This window comes from Balaenoptera borealis, assembly GCF_965194805.1.
Source record: "Balaenoptera borealis genome assembly, chromosome: 3".
Classification (NCBI taxonomy): Eukaryota; Metazoa; Chordata; class Mammalia; order Artiodactyla; family Balaenopteridae; genus Balaenoptera; species Balaenoptera borealis.
Window position 1 is genome coordinate 171120394 of NC_138866.1, and position 23265 is coordinate 171143658.

The 23265-nt window shown below is 41.9% G+C and overlaps 1 protein-coding gene and 1 long non-coding RNA gene across 15 annotated transcripts in view; one reads left to right on the forward strand and one right to left on the reverse strand.

The window, feature by feature from the left end:
• Positions 1 to 2236: 2236 nt before the first annotated feature.
• The window catches only part of MLLT10 (MLLT10 histone lysine methyltransferase DOT1L cofactor), a 251930-nt gene continuing 230901 nt past the window's right edge, over positions 2237 to 23265 (forward strand). For 5 of the 14 annotated variants that reach the window (XR_014242616.1, XR_014242617.1, XM_082385304.1 and 2 more), the window contains exons 1-3: positions 2237 to 2663; positions 2796 to 2955; positions 5488 to 5567. Coding sequence is in view for 9 of the 14 variants with exons in the window: in XM_082385304.1 (XP_082241430.1) it covers positions 2796 to 2955; positions 5488 to 5567 (240 nt within the window). In the remaining 5 variants the exon portion in view is untranslated. Of the gene's footprint in view, positions 2664 to 2795; positions 2956 to 3697; positions 3783 to 5487; positions 5568 to 19561; positions 19717 to 23265 lie in introns of those variants that run through there. The other 9 variants (XM_082385311.1, XM_082385313.1, XM_082385307.1 and 6 more) reach the window with 5 other exon arrangements.
• The window catches only part of LOC309625730, a 47079-nt gene continuing 30130 nt past the window's right edge, over positions 6317 to 23265 (reverse strand). The window contains exon 2 of the long non-coding RNA XR_014242713.1: positions 6317 to 8389. This is a non-coding gene — a long non-coding RNA (uncharacterized lncRNA). The remainder of the gene's footprint in view (positions 8390 to 23265) is intronic.

A 23265-nucleotide genomic window follows, 5' to 3' on the forward strand; every position in this document is an offset into this window, starting at 1 on the left:
ATTATACTTCTGATATATAGCATAAGAAAAAGTTCTATATCTGGTACATGAGTTAAAATTAGAATGACCTATTTAGCTCATTATGTTTTTTCTTACAGTTTTCATAACATTTAATATGTTAAATATCAGTTTTAAATAATTTGACTTATATTTTGTCAACATTTATATGTACATCTTTAATAAAATTTCTTCTCCAGATGCTATTATTTATATATAGGCCTGTTCTTAAGAAATAGTGTATTTTCTCTATTTTTCTAAATTTCAAAAATGTATTACAAATGATGAACTTTTTTGTTTTGTTTTGGAAACAGCAAGCATTTACCTACATTTCTTCTATTAAGTGTTACAGAATAGGGTAAAGTACCCATCTTTCTTTACATATAAATTAATTCCATCACAAGAACTAAGCTCCAATGCATTAAAAATAAAATGAATGTATTTTCAAATAATTTATTTCATTAAGGTTCGACTGCAGTGTTTAGCAAGGGAAATTTCACATTAGTTTTAACTAAAAATTACTCTTCATTAAGAGTCTGAACCTGATCAGGAATTGGATGTTGAACTGGTATCCCTTGTAAAGGGGTAAAGATAAGGTATACAGTAGAGATACACAAAACAATATAGATTTGTTTGAACACGGTTCTAGTAAAAATATCAATGATATTTTAAGAACATCATTATTATATGTTTGGAAATTTATTATTACCATACCCTCCAAAAGAAGTTGCATTTTATAAGTATGTAATCTTGTAGCCACCTTTTTAAAATGCACTAATATAACTAAAAGCGAATTCTCATTTTTTGGTCTCTTTAGTGTACATTTTTCCCCTATCTTACACTTCTAGGTTTGCATTACTGTAGCCATCTCACTTCGCTTTTAGAATGTTTGAATATATTTGCTAATATATGCTTGCGTTGTATTATATCTATTATAATTCTTAAATAGATTTCTAGCAATTAATTTGCAATAGAAAAAGCAGCCATGCCACCAAATTTTTTTTTTTTTTCTTTATGAGAACACTTGGAATGCTTTTAGAACTTAAACCATTATCTTTTGGTGACTGACTAGGAGAACTTGGGTTCCTTCATCTTTTAGCATTTTATGTAACTGCATTTCCCAGATCCCCACATTATATTGCTAATTCCTGATAAACAGTCATTTTGTACCTTTAAGGTATTTATCAAAGTCATGAATTCGCCTTGTAACTATGCTTGTCATTTAAACAATCTATCTATATTCCTATTTCATGCTAAACTTTTATAATGAGACACTTTTCTGGCCTAAAATCAATATTGGACTAAAAAGGATACATAGGGGGTAGGGCAACAGTGGAAGATTTCACAGCTCAAAACTGCTCAATATCCAGCTAATTATTCAGATAGGCCTGATCCATTTTCTTTTTGTATGTGAGTGAGCTCCCATCTTTCTGCCACTTAAGTGGCCTTAGTAAAAAATTGACAAATTTTCAAGAGTAAATTTGGAGTACAGAGCCAGATCAGAGAAATCCTGAATTAAAAGGACTCCACTGTCACATGGTGTTAAATATCATTTGGTGACTGACTAGAACTTGGGTTCCCTCAAACTGCGGTTTCCTGATCCTCACATTATATTGCTAATTCCTGATTAACAACCATTTGTACTCCTACACGGCAAGTTGCGGGTAGCATAGGTGTTGTTCCCTCTTCGAGTACAACCCAACCTAGGCTTTTGACCCTGTCTGTGGTGCAGTTTCAGTTGTCACTGGGCCCAGTGTGGTGTGTAAACGGGCAGCCGACTTGGTGGCACTTCCACTGGGTGAACTTTGGGTAGAGTCCAGGATGTGAACTTAATGGGTGGAAAGGCTTCGGCACTACAGTGAAATTCGCGCGGCCAACTGCAGGAAGCCATGCTTCACTGCACCCTTCATGGAAGTTGGCCGACTTGCCCAACCCTTGTTACCCACGGGCCAGTTCTTGAGGAAAAGGCCTGCAGGTAGGTTCTCAGATGCCCGCAGGGAGTCCCCTCCACCTACTCAGACAAAACCCGTCCTCCCTCCCGGCCCTCGGAATCCTCCCTTCCCACCCTCCCTCCCGCCGAGGCCTCTTCGCTACGTGCACACGCAGCCCGCGCGGCCGGCGCTGCAGAAGGCAGCCCCAACGTCCCCGCCCCCGCGTGCGCGCCCCCGCGCCCTCCAGTTGGCTAGTTCCGGCCTCGGCGCGCCGCGGGCTCCCCTAGCCCGGGCTCCCCTAGCCCCCGCTCCCCCAGCACACCTCGGCGGCTGCGAGCGGCGCGGGGGAGGGGACGGGGCCGGGAGGCAGGCCCGGGCTGCCGGCCGGACGCGGCGGCGCGCACGCAGGCCTCGCCTCTCCCGGGCCTTTTCCCTCACGCTGGCCGCCGGGCGGGCGCGCACGCCGAGTGACGCTCGGAGGAGGAAGCGCAACCCCCTTCCCCTCCCTCGCTGCCCCTGGCCCAGCGGGAGCCCCCCCAGTGCGCCTGTGCGGAGGCCTACTTGATTATGTGTGCCCTCTCTGGGCTCCAGCGTTAGCCGCCGGGTGGAGGTGGGGAGGGAAGAAGACGAGGAGGAGGAGGCGGAGGAGGCGGTGGAGGGGAGGTGGGGGGAGTCAGCAAGGACATGGCTCCTGACTCCTGTGCGGAACGTGAGTGACTGAGCGGCAAAGCCCGAGTGAGCGAGCGGCCGAGCGGCGGGCGGGGGCCGGGGCGCCGGGAAGGGAGCGGGGGCGCGGGGGACTGGGCGGTGGGAAGCACTCATTGGCTTGCTTGTGTTTTTTAATGGTCCCCCCCAACTCCCTCTTAGATGGTCTCTAGCGACCGGCCCGTGTCACTGGAGGACGAGGTCTCCCATAGTATGAAGGAGATGATTGGAGGCTGTTGCGTTTGCTCAGACGAGAGAGGCTGGGCCGAGAACCCGCTGGTTTATTGCGACGGGCACGGCTGCAGCGTCGCGGTGCATCAAGGTAAACACCCAACCGCCCGCCGGGCCGAACCCGGCCTCTCCCAACCGTCACCGCTTCCCCCACCTTGGCAGCAACTGCCAGTTCCCCTCCCGCCCCTCCCCCCGCCCCGCCCCCGCCCCCGCCCCCGCCCCCGCCCCGTTCCGCGGCCGGGGATTGACTCGGAGGGTCGGCTGCGGGGCGGAAGGGGTGTGGGCTGCGCATGTGGGAGAAAGTGTGTGTGGCCTGGACTGTCATGTGATGCTGCGCTCACTCTCTCAAGTGTCATTCGGCCGCCGCCTGCGCCCGGAGCCGCGGGTCTGCGGACTCTCGGAGGCGGGGGTCGGCGGCGAGGGGGTGTCGGGGCCCGGGCGCGCGCCCCTCGGCCGTGGCCCCGCGGCTGTGGGTTCGGGTTGGGGAGTGGGGAGCTCCCTCCCCCTCCCGCCGCGCCGTCTGCCGCAGTGTCTGGAGACTTCCTGTACCATGGAGTCGGGCTCGGGAGCGCGGCGCGCGGCGCCGGGGCGGATCGGGAGCTCGGGGGTCTGCCCTGCCGCTTTAGATTTGGGGGCGGCGGGGGGAGGGCGCCGGCTGCCGCACCCCAAGCTTTCTGGCCGAGACCTTGCTGCCGCTCCTGCGGACTGGAGCTTCCCGCGGAGAAGAGGCGGAAGGCCGTCGCCGCAGTCGCGCCGCCGCGGGCGCGGCTGGGCTGAGCTGCTCGGGGTGGTGGATGAGGCTGTTGAGTGGCCGTCTCGGGCCCCTTCCTCAGCGTCAGTGACTGGACAGAAGAGGAGGTGGTGGCGCCGCCGGTGACTCGGGGAGCATCTTAGTTTATTTCTGGGTGTTTCCATTAGGTGAGTTTTGGGGATATACAGAAAAGCCGAGGACACTAGTTAAGGTAGTTTTCTGGCCGTTTGAAGGTTCTGACTTTTTCCATTTCACGTGGTAAGGAATTGAGGCTGAAAATTTTGGGGCCGAAAAACAGGTCACTTTTTTGGTGGCTCCTGTACTCCCCTTGTTGTGCACCAACCCGCCCCCCCTTCCCGTTTCTGAATCTGGCGTTGAGTGAGGCAGAGGTTCAGTAGTGGATCGGGCGCTACTAAACGAGAGAAAGCCTGAGCGTAAGGGACTAAACTGTATTCTTTATAGAACGGAATCTCAGAACCGGCAAGGGGGACTTAGGAGATAGTGAATAACCGAACCTGAACATGCATGTATCCCCAGTTCTTTTAAAGAAGGGCAGAGTTGCACACCTTACTCTTCTAAGGAGTGAAAACCATGTGTATTCAAACTAGGTACTGATTGTAAGGTCTCAGAACTGGTATAGTGTATTTCCGTTATAGTGTTCATTGGCACTTGTAGAGGTATTTCTTTTGAATTGGATGATATGATGCTAAGTAGTCTCATCTCCCAATTTAGAAAGTGTTCATTTAAGTGTTAAAATTTCCTTTCTAGAAGTATTTCTGAATTAAGCTATAAGTTTTTGGGCTCTGATGCTGTATTTCTTGGCTGATAGAATATTTTTACTCCGATACATTTTAAAAGGGATTAGAAGTTTAGCTTTTGGAGTTTTAAAAATTTGTGCTGATTTTATATTTTTTAAGTGCTTTCCAATATTTGATATATTTTCAAGTTACCTTTGAGCAAGCTCATTCAAGAGGATGTCAGTTGGATATTAGTGTTTTTAGGTTTTTGGAAAATGTTAAATTTTGAGTTAGGTAAATGTTAATATAAAAACAATTTTGTACGCAACTAGACTGTGATTTGGATGTGTGATATACAGATCACTTGTTGGAACATTAACATTATGTATTAGAAATGAACGTGTAGTTTCCTTTTTTTTTCTGACGGGTTTATTGAGATGTAACTCACATACCATACAGTTAACCCACTTAAAGTGTACAATTCACTGGTTTTTAGTATTCACAGTTTTGGATGTGTTACTACAGTCAATTTTAGAACATTTTCATCACCCTGATAAGAAAGCTTGGACCTGTTAACAGTTATTCCCCATTTCTTCCTAACTCCCCCAGTCCTAGACAACCACTAATGTACCTTCTGTCTTTATAGACAGACAAATGTCTATTCTGGACACTTTATTTAAATAGAAGCATTTTATTTTTAACATTACATTTCATTTTCTTTCCTGTAATGTCTTGTTTGTTTTGAAAGGTGATTCGGAAATAATTTTCACTTTCATGTATCTAAAATGCTTGCTATTTAAACTTCAGAGTATAGGAATGAATGAATTAATTAGAGTTATTCCATGTAAAGAAAAGTGTTAAATTTTATCTCATATTTTTCTGTTATAAAAGAAAAAATTTTGTGATGTTTATACTTTTTAATTGAAAAAGATTATTTTTCTAATATTTAGTTAAAATGTCAATTTTAGCTAGGTGATAAGTTATAAACATAAATATAGCATGTTTTAGTTCTTTACAAAGCAGGTGGTTTATGTGAATAGTTTCAGAGGTAATTACTTTAAAAGGGCTTTGAAAGGGTATTTGATTTTCCATAATTCAAATCTTAACTTACTTTAAAACATTTATTTCCCAACAGCTTGCTATGGCATTGTTCAAGTACCCACTGGACCATGGTTTTGCAGGAAATGTGAATCTCAGGAGAGAGCAGCCAGAGTGGTAAGGACTGTTTATCAAAAACATTAAAATACTTCAGTAAGTAGTTTAGGATGCTACACACTCATGTTTCAGTTTGAAGGGTTTTCAGTCTTTTGTTCAAATATTGAATTTGGGCCAAGTATTGACTTACAGTTTTAAACTGGTTTTATAAGATCTGAAAAACAAATTGAATCACATAAGTATATACTGATGGATGCTTAGAACAGGTAAAATATAAAGTTGTATTTGGGTTTTCTTAGCCCTGCCTACTGGTTTGGGGGTTAAATTGGCTAATCATAGTTGGAATATAATGGCAGTAGGACATAAGTAAGTTATATTGGGATAATTTTGCTAGGTTCTGTTTACTGAGTTAAAAAAAGTGTTTAATGATTCACATTTTTTTTTTACTATACCTATACATGTACAGTTTAACTTTGCTCAGTATTTTCAGACATTCAGTCCCTTTGGCAAAGCAACATAAAAATCTTCCTTTTTTTTGACTTGGCTGGCTAACCTTCTTTCTGAACACTTCTGTAAGCCTTCTGTAAGAATGAGGGAGGAATGTTTATTCTTTGTGGCCAAAATCATTTTTCCAGTTGAACTTCTAGAAATATGAGGGAAAAAAAGATTTAATCTTCATTAATCACATGAAAGTATTAGCATTTGCAGTGTGATAGTTTCTTCCTTTTGTTGTTGACTAGAGAATGTGACAGAAGGTAGAAAACAAATATTTCAACTTCTCTACCTACATGGATAGTAAGAACAGAAGCTTTTATTTTTGTCTGGGCAATTTTTGATCAGAAATAATGGCTGAGTAGCTTCTATAGGATTGTGAAACTCAGAGCAATATTCTGTTGATGTGTTTTCTTTGTGTGTGGGAATGCACTGTACCAGAGTTTCAGCTATTCTAGCATTACAGAAACGGGAACTGGCAAGTGGAGGATGAAATTAATCATGAAAATTTTAGGACTTAAAGTATGTATAGGTTTACTCTGTCTTTTTTCCTCTTTGTAGCATGTTATGGTTTGGGGTTGATGGGTCACCAAGCAAAGGAAGTTATGCTTTAATTTGTTAGTAAACACTGACAGTAAGGTGAGGCTCTTCCAGGGGATATCACAGTAGATTCATGGCCAGAGAAAGATTAGAAAATAGGAAAGTGGGCATCAAGAGAGGGAGGATAAAGAGGTGAATGGGGAGTGGTAAAATGGCAGTGTTATTTGCCTCAAATGCCACTTGTTGCCTGTTTCTATTTCTTTTTCCTCTCTGAAGTCATGGTCAGGATATTCAGGTGAATAAGGTATTTATCTTAAAAGGTATATAAAGGTATATTGGAGGACCCATTTTATTTTAGCTTTATTTGGTAGGATGGTGGGGGTCGTTAATGAAAGAAGAGGCACAGCGTCTTCTAAATTCCTGTAGTGTACAATTATACAAGGTAGCGTTGTTTGTAAAAAACAAAAACTCATTCCAAGCTTAAATAAGCAAAGAAAGGGCATTTTGTTATAAGGATATAGTAGCCAAGAAATCTAACCTGAAAATGTACCCATGAATTAGAACGGGAATGGAATTAGTTTTAATATTATTTCTGCTTTTCTCTGTGTGTCTGCTTCATTCTTTTCCTTTCTGCAGATTTTCTCTGCTACTTACTCCAAAAATCAATAGTTAACTTTTTTGATTGTTAACCATTTGTCAGATACTGTGCTGAATGTTCTATACCAATTATTTTCTTTACCTATCAAATATATGAGGTAGATATTCTGTTACTTTCATTTCATAGATAAAGATAGCGTAGTTTTAAGAGAAATACATATCTAGTTGGAGTCTGGGCTGTGATGAAGCTCTCAACCAAGGTGTTGTATATTGCCTCCTGTGGTGAAAGATGGCCATACACTTCAGCTCTTAATATTTTCTGTCTCTTGTCTCAAGAGGCTAAATTGCAGTGCGAATCTCATGTTCCTTTTGGGGGGAAAAAAACTGTCTTGGCTTGTCTAGTTCTGGACCAGTTAGCTAGCCATGGCTAGACAATAGGGTTGAGTTGCTCAGACACAGGGAGATCTCTGTGGGTTTGGGATAGCTCACTTTTCAGAAGAGGGGTAATTATGAACTGGTGGTACCTTGACAGATACTGAGGAGTAAAAATCCAGAACAATAAAGCAGTATCTTTAGACAAGAAGTTTGGTTGTATATAGAATGGCTTTGAAAGGGGAGGTTAGAAACTGAAAGTCTCAGGATGCTGTTACTATAAAAATGTGAGAGTAGAAAGGGAGGGAGTAGAAAGGAAGAGAGGGAGCATTTTGAAGGAGGAAATGACAGAAATGGATGTGGGGTGAAGGAAAGGGAATAATCAGAGATGATTCTGAGATGTCAAGGTTGAGCACTCTGGAATGGTGATACCATTAACAGTAACAAAGGAAGGAGAGCAAATTTGAAGAGTAAGGAAAGTTCTGTTTGGGGCATGTTGGTTTTGATGCCGCTAGGACTTTTCATTGGAAATATAGGGTTAAAGTAATGAAGACAAGTTAGACTTGGAGCTGCGTAGAAGGAAGATTGGGAAACAAGTGATATTTTTTGTTAGAGAAAAGAAGAGTGAAGACAGAACTATGGTGAATGTTCACATTTGGGAGAGTAAGAACGAGTTTCCAAGGATGGATAATGAACTGTCAGGAAAGGAGAACCTGCAGGGTCCAGTAGCAACAAAGACAGTTTTTGTTTTTTTGTTTTTTTTAAATATTAACATTCTATACCCATTTTATTTTTAATTTGTTTTTTAAATTAATTTATTTTTGACTGCGTTGGGTCTTCGTTGCTGCGCGCGGGCTTTCTCTAGTTATGGCGAGCAGGGGCTACTCTTTGTTGTGGAGCACTGTCTTCTCATTCCGGTGGCTTTTCTTGTTGTGGAGCACGGGCTCTAGGCGCACGGGCTTCAGTAGTTGTGGCGCGCAGGCTGTAGAGCGCAGGCTCAGTAGTTGTGGCACACGGGCTTAGTCGCTCCGCGGCACATGGGATCTTCCCGGACCAGGGCTCGAACCCGTGTCCCCTGCATTGGCAGGTGGATTCTTAGCTGCTGCACCACCAGGGAAGTCCACAATTTTTTTTTTTTTGAGAAAGAGTTTTTGATAGTGACATTGCTGCTAAGGATGCTGAAGGACTAAGACAAGTACTTGAGACAGCAGTTGTAGTTCTCTGGTTTGGGCAGAACCCTCATGATAGGGCATCGAAAAGAGTAAGGATTGTAGGGTTAGATTGAATGTTGAAAATAAGGAAAGAGGGAAATAAAAATAGATGGGGAATTGAGGGAAAGTTTGGTTGGTTTTTAAGGGAAGCTCTTTGTTAGGCATTCATTGTTCAGAAAAAACACTCAAATTGCTTTATTCACCTCAAGTGAATAAGAATTAAAAAAAAAAAATTAATTAATTAATTAATTTTTGGCTGCGTTGGGTCTGTGTTGCTGTGTGCAGGCTTTCTCTAGTTGCAGCGAGTGGGGGCTACTGTTCGTTGTGCAAAGGTTTCTCATTGTGGTGGCTTCTCTTGTTGCGGAGCACGGGCTCTAGGGCGCGCAGGCTTCAGTAGTTGTGGCGCGTGGGCTCTAGAGCACAGGCTCAGTAGTTGTGGCACACGGGCTTAGTTGCTCCATGGCACGTGGGATCTTCTGGGACCAGGGATCAAACCCGTGTCCCCTGCATTGGCAGGTGGATTCCCAACCACTGTGCCACCAGGGAAGCCCAAGAATTTTTACTGCAATATTTTCATTAGACTTCATTGTTTACTAACTGCTGTCACAGTGGTTAGAGTTTTTTTTTTTTTTTAAATAAATTTATTTATTTTATTTTTGTCTGCATTGGGTCTTTGTTGCTGTGGTGGGCTTTCCCCTAGTTGCAGTGAACGGGAGCTACTCTTCCTTGCGGTGCGCAGGCTTCTCATTGTGGTGGCTTCTCTTGTTGCGGAGCACAGGCTCTAGGCACGCGGGCTACAGTAGTTGCGGCTTGCGGGCTCTAGAGCACAGGCTCAGTAGTTGTGGCACACGGGCTTAGTTGCTCTGCGGCATGTGGGATCTTCCTGGACCAGGGCTCGAAGCCGTGTCCCCTGCATTGGCAGGTGGCTTCTTAACCACTGCACCACCAGGGAAGTCCTGTGGTTAGAGGTTAAAACACTCATTGATGACTGTTTTTTTTTCCTTTAATAAATTTATTTATTTATTTTTCGCTGCATTGGGCCTTTGTTGCTGTGTGTGGGTTTTCTCTAGTTGCGGCAAGAGGGGCTACTCTTTGTCGTGATGCGCAGGCTTCTTCCTGCGGTGGCTTCTCTTGTTGCGGAGCCTGGGTTCTAGGCGCGCAGGCTTCAGTAGTTGTGGTGCGCCGGCTCCGTAGTTGTGGCTCGCTGGCTCTAGAGTGCAGGCTCAGTAGTTGTGGCGCATGGGCTTAGTTGTTCCGTGGCATGTGGGATCTTCCTGGGTCAGGGATCAAACCCATGTCCCCTGCATTGGCAGGTGGATTCTTAACCACTGTGCCACCAGGGAAGTTCTGATGACTGTTTTTGTATTTAATGTGTATGTGTTCTTTTTTTTTTAATTAACATTTTTTAAAAGTAAATTTATTTATTTTATTTATTTTTGGCTGCGTTGGGTCTTCATTGCTGTGTGTGGGCTTTTTCTAGTTGCGGCGAGCGGGGGCTACTCTTTGTTGTGTCACGTGGGCGTCTCATTGCAGTGGCTTCTCTTGTTACGGAGCACAGTCTCTAGGCGCGCAGGCTTCAGTAGTTGTGGCACCCGGGCTTAGTTGCTCCACGGCATGTGGGATCTTCCTGGATCAGGGATCAAACCCATGTCCCCTGCATTGGCAGGGGATTCTTAACCACTGTGCCACCAGGGAAGTTCTGATGACTGTTTTCGTGTTTACTGTGTATCTGTTCGTAACTACCACAGGCTGAAGAGATTTATTAGAAATTTTACCTACTTATACAATTTTAATGAGATACAGAGAGAGGATATTTTAGATATTTAATTATTCTACTTGGAAAATGTGTTGACAGTGGATTGTGTAAAAAATAAAATGGCCAAAAGCCCTTTAAGAATTTGCATTGTTTAGGTCTTGCTCTTCTTGCTCTAAATGAAAGATGATTCCTTTCCTCCAGGAGGTGAGCTGTAACTTTCTTCTATTGCTCTGCCTCTTTTTATTGCAGTTCTTCCTGGCTTTTTACATTGTTAGGGAGGAACCACTGGATGAACTCAAAACCAGGGCTTTAGGGATTGATCTAGGGATGCACTATTTTATTTTTAAATTTTTTCTTATTGAGCATACATAATGCAAATAAATTACTATAAATCTATAAAACCATATGAAAAACAATCACACTAAGTATATATTTAGATTTAATTCTACAAATTAAAATTATATTAATATGCATTTGATTATCACAAGTAGTTCTGAGCAGTATAAAACATAATAAAATGACTATCTGTGTGTTCCCTACCCAGAATGAACAAATGTCCATTCTTCATATTTGCTTCAAATCTTCCCTTGTGCTTAAAAAGAACAATAAATTAAAAAATTAAGTTGAAGTACTATTTGTATCCTCCCCAGTCTGGGTCAGCCATTACCCTGTTAATGTCTGTGGGGCCAGTTTCTCTATATTTTTTTCTTGCCAGTTTTATTGAGCTATAATTGATATGTAACACCAGAATGTTTAAGGTGTACAACATAATGATTTGATATATGTATATATTGCAAAATGAGCACCACAGAGGGTTTAGTTAACATCCATCACCTCACCTAGTTGCAAATTGTTTTTTCTTTTGATGAGAACTTTTAAGATTTATTCTTAGCAGCTTTCAAATACACAATACAGTGTTGTTAACTACAGTCACCATGCTGTACATTACACCCCCAGAGCTCACTTATTTTATAACTGGAAGTTTGTGCCTTTTGACCACGTTCACCCATTTCCCCCAACCCACTACCCACTGCCTCTGGCAACCACCAATCTGTTCTCTGTTTCTGAGTTTGGTTTTTTTAGGTTCCATATATGAGTGGGATCATATAGTATTTGTTTTCTCTGTCTGACTTGTTTCATTTAGCATAATGCCTTCAGGGTCCATCTATGTTGTCACAGATGGCAGAATTTCCTTGTTTTTAAGACTAATAGTCCATTGTATACATGTATTACCATCCATGTTTTAATCCTTGTTACTACACGCATATATCCGTACACACCACCAAGTAGTGTATTATTTTACAGGAATGGTAAATTCTATATATGTGTTCTGTGATTTGTGACATAGCTACTTGTGACATCACTACACTGATATATATTGATCTAGTTCATTCTTTTTATCTGCTTTTTAGTATTGTGTCACAGAATGTACTGTAATTTATTTAATTCCTTTATTGATTGTCATTTAGGTTTCCAATTTTTCATAATCACAAATAGTGCTGCAGTGAACATCCTTGTAAATATAGTGAAGCTTGGTTTTTAAAAAAAATATAGTCTAAGAATCTGTATTAACATGCATTACAGATTATTTGTTTACATTTATAGTAATGACTAATACATTTGGGCTTACTTCTTAAATTTTTATTTTGTGTTATATATTTACCATGCTTATATTTTTTCCTCTTTTTTTTTCTTCAGTTGGAGTGATTGTTCTTTATTCTTTTTTTAAAAAATCTGGTCTGATTTGGAGGTTATGTGTTCCATTTCTTTTCTTCTAGTGATTGCCCTTAATATATTTTTTTTTTTAAATTTTTATTTATTATTTATTTATTATGTTTATTTTTGGCTGTGTCGGGTCTTTGTTTCTGTGTGAGGGCTTTCTCCAGTTGCGGCGAGTGGGGGCCACTCTTCATCGCGGTGCGCGGGCCTCTCACTATCGCGGCCTCTCTTGTTGCAGAGCAGAGGCTCCAGACGCTCAGGCTCAGTAGTTGTGGCTCACGGGCCCAGTTGCTCCGCGGCATGTGGGATCTTCCCAGACCAGGGCTCGAACCCGTGTCCCCTGCATTGGCAGGCAGATTCTCAACCACTGTGCCACCAGGGAAGCCCTGCCCTTAATATTTTAATGTACATGCTTTATATTTTTTCTGTGAGTCTAAGATTAATCTTTTCTTTTTTTAAAAAAAATTAATTAATTAATTTATTTTGGCTGCATTGGGTCTTTGTTGCTATGTGCGGGGCTTTCTCTAATTGTGGTGAGCGGGGGCTACTCTTCGTGGCGTTGCGCGGGCTTCTCATTGCAGTGGCTTCTCTTGTTGCGTGCAGAACACAGGCTCTAGGCACGCGGGCTTCAGTAGTTGTGGCATGCGGGGTCAGTAGTTGTGGCTCACGGGCTCTAGAGCGCTGTCTCAGTAGTTGTGGCGCACGGGCTTAGTTGCTCCAGGGCGTGTGAGATCTTCCTGGGCCAGGGCTCGAACCCGTGTCCCCTGCATTGGCAGGCAGATTCTTAACCGCTGCGCCACCAGGGAAGCCCTAAGATTAATCTTTGTACTCCTTTTGAACAAAACCAAGGACCGTAGGACACCTTGTGTTCACTCTCTTTACCTTGCAAAATCAGTTTTATTGTTGTTTATATTTTAATTCCACCTTTTTTTTTTTTTAAAGAATCAATTTTATTTAGTTTTTTATTTTTGGTTGCTTTGGGTCTTTGTTGTTGCACGTGGGCTTTCTGTAGTTGTGGCGAGTGGGGGCTACTCTTAGTTGCGATGCACGGGATTCTCATTGTGGTGGCTTCTTGTTGTGGAGCATGGGTTCTAGGCGCACGGGCTTCAGTAGTTGTGGCTCACGGCCTCTGGAGTGCAGTCTCAGTAGTTATGGTGCACAGGCTTAGCTGCTCCGTGGCATGTGGGATCTTCCCAGACCAGGGATCGAATGCATGTCCCCTCCATTGACAGGTGTATCTTTAACCACTGTGCCACCAGGGAAGTCCCTATTATAGTCTTAAGGAGTATATTTATTTACTTATTTGAATATTTAAAACATAACTTATTTTGGCCTCTTGCCTTCCGAGACAGCCCACGCATTGTCTATGGAGTGGGTTTCTGCCTGAATAAACTTTTCACTTAAAAAAAAAAAAAAAAAAAAAACTCTATTAAGAAAGAAATATTTATTATTTATTTATTTTGGCTGCGCCAAGTCTTAGTTGTGGCATGTGGGATCTTCGTTGCGGCATGCGGGCTTCTTAGTTGTGGCAAAAACATACTTTTTATAAAACTTAAATTAATTAATTAATGAATTAATCAATTTATGGCTGCGTTGGGTCTTTGTTGCTGTGCGTGGGCTTTCTCTAGTTTAGGCAAGTGGGGGCTGCTCTTTGCTGTGGTGCACGTGCTTCTCATTGCAGTGGCTTCTCTTGTTGGCAGAGCACGGGCTCTAGGCATACGGGCTTCAGTAGTTGCAGCACATGGGCTCAGTAGTTGTGGCTTGTGGGCTCCAGAGCGCAGGCTCAGTAGTTGTGGTGTCTGGGCTTAGTTGCTCCGCGGCATGTGGGATCTTCCCGGACCAGGGCTCGAACCTGTGTCCCCTGCATTGGCAGGCAGATTCTTAACCACTGCGCCACCAGGGAAGTCCCCAAAACATACTTACTTTAAAATTTCTCAGAGATTCTGCAATTCTTTCATTTGTTTTGTTTTTTAACTGTGGTGGTAGATGTCTTCACATACTTTGTAATTTTTGACTGTGAGCTAATCTTTAAGAGTTGTTTTTTTTCTTGGGATTCCTGGTCCTCTAACCTGGGTTTGTGGAGGTGTCACTGAGGGAAGTTTTTGCATTTGCTCTGTATCTGTTAAGAATTGCTTTTGGCTGCTATAAGACCAGATTACAGTGGCTTCTACAGATCAGCAATTTACAAATTTACTAATTTCTTATTTGAAAGGAGTTGAGAAATGCATTTAAAGCTTTTATGACAGCTCTGTGAGATCTTTATTTATTTAGTCTGCACCATGTGGCATGCGGGATCTTAGTTCCCTGACCAGGGATTGAACCCGTTCCCCCTGTAGTGGAAGCGCGGAGTCCTAACCACTGGACCACCAGGGAAGTCCCTCTGTGAAATCTTTAGGGATCAGACTTTCTCTGTTTCTCTACTATACCAATCTTAGCAGATAGTTTTCATTTTCAGCATTGTTCTATGGTCACATCATGGCAGTCATTGTGACTGCAGAGAGATGTTCCAGGCAGAAAGAAGGAAGGGTAAGGTTGAAAGTGGTTCTCCTCCCAGCTGAGTTATCCTCTTAAATGAATTTTCTCTAGTTTTAGTGGTCCAGTCCATGTTTTTTTGAGATAGATTCCCCTTCGGTAGGATTGGCCCTTACCATTTCCTGTCCTTACACAGCACATCTAGGGTCTGTGCTGGTGTCATGGTCAACCCCAGCCTCTAAGGTATATATTAGATCAGGTATCTTCATTGACTTTTTCAGCTTGAACCAATGTTGATTCTTTTAGCTTTTTTTTTTTTTTTTTGATTCTTTTAGCTTTTAATTTCTTTTCTATTTGTACCACAAGAAGATTTACCTTTATCTACGCAATTAAAAAATTTTTTTCAAATTTATTTATCTTATATACCTCTGACTTATGAGTACAAGAAGCCAGGATGGGGTGTCTTCAGTGGCAGTTTGAAAAAGGTATTGTAGGGGCTTCCCTGGTGGCACAGTGGATAATGTAGGGACACGGGTTTGAGCCCTGGCCCTGGAAGATCCCACATGCCGAGGAGCAACTAAGCCTGTGTACCACAACTACTGAGCCTGTGCTCTAGAGCCTGCAAGCCACAAATACTGAGCCCGTGTGCCACAACTACTGAAGCCCGTGCGCCTAGAGCCCGTGCTCTGCAACAAGAGAAGCCACTGCGATGAGAAGCCTGCAGTAAAGAGTAGCCCCCGCTCGCCGCAATCAGAGAAAAACCTGCGTGCAGCAACGAAGACCCCATACAGCCAAAAATTAAAAAAAAAATTATATATAACTTTTTTGTTTTATTCCTGTATGAGCTTTTTAGCCTGTATGCTTTATTTATTTATTTAAAGTTTTGTTTTTAATGTGGACCACTTTTAAAGTCTTTATTGAATTTGTTGCAGTATTGCTTCAGTTTTATGTTTTGGTTTTTTGGTCGTGAGGCATGTGGGATCTTATCTCCCTGACCAGGGATCGAACTTGCACCCCCTTGCATTGTAAGGCGAAGTCTTAACCCCTGGACTGCCAGGGAAGTCCCAGCCTATATACTTTAAATAGAATGCCTTCAAAGTTTAACATTTGCTAACGTTTTTTTCACTTACTGATGATTCATGTCTACTCTTTGCTTTTAAATTAAGTGTAGCATCCTGAGTTCCTATAGCTTTGAAAGAGGTGATTTTAAAAAGTTAACAGATTTAGTGCTTACCACCATACATAAAATAGCAAGTAGCCAATTTCCATTGTCTCACTTCTTGAATTCCTTTCTTTTACTGTGAGAAAAACTTAGCATAACAGCTGACGTGAAGTAGGCATTTAATACTTGCTTGTATCCTTTTCTAACCTGCCTACATAACTAGTAAGAGAAATGAAAACACTGGGTACATTGATACATTGCCCATTGTACCTATTTATTCCATTTTTTGTTTAGATTTAATTATGTTTATCAAAGTGAAAAATGCACAGTCAGTAGTACCAAAAGATTCTTTTGCACACACAGTAAAACAGTACCTTGCTGCATGACTCTTGACAAGGAATGTAGAAGCAGCTATTCTTTTTTAAAAAAATAAATTTATTTATTTTTATTTATTTATTTTTGGTGGCACTGGGTCTTCATTGCTGTGCGTGGGCTTTCTCTAGTTGTGGTGAGCAGGGGCTACTCTTTGTTGTGATGTGGCTTCTCGTTGCGGTGTCTTGTTGCGGAGCACAGGCTCTAGGCACGTGGGCTTCAGTAGTTGCAGCACACAGGCTCAGTAGTTGTGGTGCATGAGCTTAGTTGCTCTGTGGCATGTGGGATCTTCCCGGACCAGGGCTTGAACCCGTGTCCCTTGCATTGGCAGGTGGATTCTTAATCACTGTGCCACCAGGGAAGCCTGAAGCAGCTATTCTTGACATACCAGTTTTAGGTGTTGTCTTTCAGTATATCACAAATTTTGGTTAAGTCAAGAGTGTTAAACAGAAAATTTTATGTTATTATGACTATTTAAATATTTTGTTTATTTCTGGGCCAAAAGCATACTAAGATTGTTTTCTTTCGTAATTTTTTTTTCTTTTTTCCTGGGATTAATAATTGTCTTGTATTTTCATTTTCCTTGTGTTCTTTATTTAAGGCTAAATCTTTGCATACTTTCTTCATGTAATTTTCCACTTTAATGAATCAGGTAGTCTATAAATTCAGTTTTCTATACATTCTAAAATTCCAAAAAGGAAAAAAGTTTTACCATCTTACTTGATGGATAGTTTGCCTGAATATAGAATTCTTTCTTGGTTGGAAATAAGTTTCCTTCAAAATTTTGAAGATATTTCTCCATTACTTTTTAGCTGTCAGTGTTTCTTTTAAGAAGACCAATGAAGTTCTGATTTCTAATCCTTTGTATGTGATTGTTCTTTCTGGATTTAGTGTGTTTTCTGTAGCCAGTTTACCTGCTATTTCTCATGGTAGTTAGTATGCTGTCCCTCACTCGTACTGGGCACACAGTGGCCCTTTCAATTTGGTAAATCATGTTACGGAACATGAGTTTAGGTAAGGGAGAATTTTTTGGAATTATTTTTGACAGTTCCTCAGTTCTGTTATCATTGTTTGCTTTTTCTGTATTTTTCTTTATTTGGACGTTGGACCTTTTGAACTGATCTTGCATTTAAGTTAATCTATTTCTGTTTTATTTTCTGAGGCAGTTTCTTACTTTATTTTCCATTCTTTCACTTAAATTTCTAAATTCTATTATACTTTTAATTTCCAGAGGCTCTTTTATGCTTTCTGAATGTTTATTTTTTATTCTCTGCTTTTGTGCAATGTTTTCTCTTAATTCTGTGAGGATGTTAACCAGATGGTTGTTTTTGTTTTGTTTCAGTGTTCTGAAGTTTTCTTCTGCTCCTGGGACTCTTTTCCTCAGAGTTCCTTTGTACCATTTGTTTTGGCCTGTCTTGTTAGGGACTTTGCTTACAAATCTAGTGACTGGTAGCCGTCCATTTGAATTTAAGACAAGCTCCTAATGAGGTGACTGGAAGTTCTGTGTGTGTGGCAGAAATTGTTGGCAGATTGGCTTCATTGTAGGTGTCTAGCTGGGTTCTTTTATTGGGATGCCACCAACTGGTTAGTTTATTCAGAGAAAAATCCTCCAGTCATCTGTTTGGGATTCACAAACCTGGTTACCAGTATTCTTTGAGCCATTGGTTGCTGGAATTTCATGATCTAGAACTAGATATTTCAGTACGCCTTTGCTCAGATGTGTCTGGTGTCTCCAGGTCCAAATTTCCTTTTGTTTACCCTTTGTGTGGTTTTCTCGGCTGTGGGAGATAGAGTTACCTGGTAGTGTGTAGAGAAGGGATTAGGGGGGGTGTTGATTATCTTTCAGGTTTTATCTTATCCCTCGTCCTGTTTTGAGCCCTACTTGAACCCGTCCCTCTCAGGGGCGTGCACCACCGCTATGATGTGGCGCCTGAGGTCCCTCAGCTGGGGCGCCTTGTGGCCCGAGACGCGTTGCTTTTGGACTTGCCTTACTGCAGCAGCCTTTTCTCATGCGCTAAGTCATTTGCTACTCTTTTCCTTCCTAGCTTCCAAAGTTTTAGAACTGTTGTCTTCCTTTATGTTTGTTTACCTTTTGTGATTTGTGATTTTGCCCTTTTAATGTCATTCAGTGGAGTTTTGGGAAGGAGAGGAGGTAGTTTTCAAGTGGAATTAACTGCCTGTTCTCATGATGTAGTCTTTTCCCACTTCTTCCAGGGTCTTGTTTTACCTTTTAGTCTGTCCTTTTTACTTGATTTTTTCCCACGCAGCTCACAGTCATTTTTTTTTTTTTTTTTAAACTTTTGGGTTTATTTATTTTTTATTTATTTATTTATGGCTGTGTTGAGTCTTCGTTTCTGTGCGAGGGCTTTCTCTAGTTGCGGCAAGTGGGGGCCATTCTTCAGTGTGGTGCGCGGGCCTCTCATTATTGCGGCCTCTCATTATCGCGGCCTCTCTTGTTGCAGAGCACAGGCTCCAGACGCGCAGGCTCAGTAATTGTGGCTCATGGGCCCAGTTGCTCTGTGGCATGTGGGATCTTCCCAGACCAGGGCTCGAACCCGTGTCCCCTGCATTGGCAGGCAGATTCTCAACCACTGCGCCACCAGGGAAACCCTCACAGTCATTTTTGAATCTTCCCATGGATTTTACTTTCCCTTTATTACATTTTTCACCTTTTACTCGCAGGCTTCCTGGAAGAATAAAACCATTAGTTGATATCTCTGCTTCTTCAACTGCCTACTGTGGTCTAGCCTTTCAGTTGTGCTTAATGATTAAGGTGTAACTTAATCGTCTTGTTTTTTTTTTTAATTTTTTTTTGGTCGCACTGCATGGCATGCGGGATCTTAGTTCCCCGACCAGGCATTGAACACGTGCCCCCTGCAGTGGAAGCAAGGAGTCTTAACCACTGGGCTGCTAGAGAAGTCCCTTAATTGTCATTTTAAACAGTAGCATATGAAGTCAGCGTTTGCTGTAACACTCTCATTATGGACACTGTCCGTTTTGTCTTTCAGTGACCCTTATATAAAAATCCATGTACAAGAAATTCTTCTAATAATTTAGCATAAGGAAAATTGTCTCCCTTTAGAATCTGGTATATTTCCTCCTTCTTTGATAGCTCTATGATACGTATTCCGGTTTTTCTTTTTTTCTGGCTATCAGGCAGCCCAGAACCAAATCTGGTCTTTAGTTACATCAGCTATGTTAATCTGATTATTAGTATATTTGTTTTCTCCTCCTGGTCCTGTTTAGGACTTCACCTGTTATCTCTGTTTCTCTGCGTGTTGATTTCATTCTCTCATACTACAGACTCTACTTCATGAGGCTGGAACCATGACTGCTGGCAGCTCTTGGCTCTCATCTTCCTAGCCCCTTCTACCAGAAGAAGGGGCTGTCTTGAAGAATCCTGGGAAAGACTCTGATTGGCCTGTCTTGGATCATGTACCCACCATCCCTGTGGCTGGAGTGGGGAGGGTACTATGAATGACAACCCTCACTAGAACTACATAGTTGGAGTCAGGGGTAAGAGCAGTTTCCCTAAATCAGGGGATGTCCCTCATACTGGCTTTCACTGTTCATTTTTCTGTTTTTTTATTATAATACAGGTCCTTTATTTGTAGTCTGCCTCAAATCCTTTTCTGAAAAAAGTTTTAGGTATAAATAAGTAAATAAAATATCACAAGTTCCTGTTCATTCATTCTTCACATTGTTACATTTGACTCTTAAGTCTACCACTCTACTGATTTTGCTATTAACTTCACACGGCCAAATTCAAAATTTCTTTTTCACTTTTCATTACACTTGATCTACTTTCAGCATTTAAAACTCTGATCACTCATCTTTCTTGCAACTCTCTTTTCTCATGACTTCTGATAAACTGTTTTCTACTTGTACCTCTTTAAACATTGCCTTTTGGATTCCTATTTGGCATTACTTATTTACTTGTTTAAAGTTTATGTTAGATGCTTACTGTTCTGGCCTGTCTGATTACCTCACCCGGATAAACTTAGGCGTGCTTATGGATGCCTCGAGGCGTCAGTGTCACCTGAAACATTGTCTAGCCTTTAGACCCGTATTTGCAGTTGGCTTCTGGATATCTCTGTTTAGATACCCTAGGCATCTTAAATTTAATTTCTCTACTTCTGTAGTCACTGACACAATCTAGATTATTTTTTTGTCTAAATTATTTCAACAGCTTAAATTATGTAACTATTGGTTAGATGATATATTGACATGGTTCAGAAAATATAAAAAGATACACAGTGAAAATTCTTCCTGCTAAACCTGCCTCTTATTTGCCAAGTTTAGCTTTCCATCTTTCTCTGTTGTTACTAGTTTTTAATTCATTTTTCTAGTTTATTCATGTATGTATATATTTCTACATATATAAACTCTTGTTTTTCTTTCTTTTCTACAAAAAGGTAGCATGTTACACATTTTTAGAGTGAACTTTTCTCCCTTGTCTTTTTACCTCTCTCCTTTTCAGTACTGTCCCCCTCCCCAACATTTCAAGATTATCTCCTATAAAGCAAATATGATTGTTATTTCCCAATCTCCTATAGTGGCATGTGGGATCTTAGTTCCTTAGTTACCTTGTTGGTGCAGGGAAAATTCTTTTGTCAGGTCCGCAGTATTTCCACTCTCACACATGTAATTTCTGCATAGGGTGTGGCTGGGTAACCACCCACCCCCCCAACCCTGGCCCCAACAATAAAAAATTTAGTTCTGTAGTTACATAGTAGGGTCAGAAATTTATGGTGGTATTGCTCTAGAGACAAGTAGAAATTATAGCTGCCCTAACATGATGTAAATTTTTCTTGTTCCATCTATCTTGTCCCTACCCCTCCTATTTTCACTTTCTGCACTGTATCCTCCACATAGCCATGAATAGACAGATAACCCCAAAAGATTACTTCAGCATTTTATTCTCAGATGCTACAAGTGCTTTTCTGTTCTCTGACTCCCAAAGCCCAGAGTGTTTGTTATCTTCTGTATTAAAAAATTTTTGCTCTAATTTTAGTATAGTGCAGGCCTGCTCATTTTTGATAATTAGGGAAAGAAAGAAAGATAAGTGGAAAGAAAAAAATCCATAATTCATAATCTCATGTAGAGATATCCAAGTAGTATGGTAGTAGTGTTAAGATCATGGGCTTTGGAGTCAGATGGACTAGATTTATGCCTGTGCAATTTTATCTCATATGCCTCAGTTTCCTCATGTGCAAAATGTCATGGAGCTCTAATAACATGCCAGGTAGTGTCAGGTGCTTAATACAGAGGAATACATCATTTCACCCTCTCAACAGGACAATGAAATAGAGGTACTATTTTAATATAAATTTTTTTAGTGAGGAGGCAACTTGAGGCAAAGAGAGGTTTAATGATTTGTTCAGTGTCACATAAAAGTGGGTAAGCCAGGTTTTGAACCCTGGGCTCTCCAGAGATGATGTTATTTATTTATTTATTTATTTAGCTGCATCGGGTCTTAGTTGCGGCATGCAGGATCTTCATTGTGGCATGTGGGATCTTTCGATGTGGTGCACGGGCTTCTCTGGTTTTGGCACGTGGGCTTCTCTCTAGTTGTGACACGTGGGCTCCAGAGTGCGCAGACTCAGTAGTTGTGTGTGGGCTTAGTTGCTCCGTGGCATGTGGAATCTTCCCAGACCAGGGCTCGAACCCCTGTGCCCTGCATTGGCAGGCGGATTCTTAACCACTGTGCCATCAAGGAAGTCCTTGATGTTATTTTAGAATAGGAGAAAGTGAAATAGCATCAATGTGGTAGGATTAGGAAGTATATTATCAATAATAAGGCCACTATTCCCTCATGTTTGGATCTTTTCTGAGGTTCATTAGTTTCTGCTATTGTATGTGTATGTTTTAACCCCCGTAGTTCCTACCTGATTCTTTTTGTCTTTAAAATTAGGATGGAGTGGACTTCCCTGGTTGTCCAGTGGTTAAGACTCCACGCTTCCACTGCAAGGGGCACAGGGTTTGATTCCTGCTTGGGGAAGTTCCGCATGCTGTGCTGTGTGGCCAAAAAAAACCAAATTAGGATGGGGTAGTTTAGATGAGCTGTATCTCTGTACATGAAAGTTTCATTTCACTTAAGACTTTCCAGGGCTTCCCTGGTGGTGCGGTGGTTAAGAATCCGCCTGCCAACGCAGGGGACACGGGTTCGAGCCCTGGTCCGGGAAGATCCCACATGCCCCGGAGCAGCTAAGCCCGTGTGCCACAACTACTTGAGCCCACGTGCCACAATGAGTGAAGCCCCCACGTCTAGAGCCTGTGCTCCGCAAGATGAGAAGCCACTGCGATGAGAAACCACCGCAATGAGAAGCTCGCACACTGCAGTAAAGGGTAGCTCCTGCTCGCTGCAACTAGAGAAAGCCTGCATGCAGCAACGAAGACCCAACGCAGGCAAAAATAAATAAATAAATTAAAAAAAAAAAAGGACTTTTCAGAAGCTTTTTTTCTCTTCACTTCTTTGGCAACATATGATTAATATTTATGGATGTTTGAGTGCTTTTGGCGACTAACTTTTGGGGGGAAGTGCTAGTTTTCTCTGCCAAACACACTCCATCCTTCGTGTTTCTTTGATATATGGATAATGTATGTTAAAATATATTTCTTTTGTCCTTTGTACAAATAGCTGTGCATAAGCCATAAGAGTATTGATATTTTACTCATATTCAAACAAAGACTCCTAATTTCTTTGGACCCACCCTGTGCATTTTAATTTACTTTTCTCACTTGTGTGTGTTTATGTGTAGAATTTTCATCACCTATTATTATTTTTAAAAGATTATTTTTGGCTGTGTTGGGTCTTCGTTGCTGTGCGCGGGCTTTCTCTAGTTGCGGCGAGCGGGGGCTACCCTTCATTGCGGTGGCTTCTCGTTGCGGAGCATGAGATCTAGGCGCACGGGCTTCAGTAGTTGTGGCTCACGGGCTATAGAGCGCAGGCTCAGTAGTTGTGGCGTCCGGGCTTAGTTGCTCCACGGCATGTGGGATCTTCCTGGACCAGGGCTCAAACCCGTGTCCCGTGCCTTGCAGGCGGGTTCTTAACCACTGTGCCAC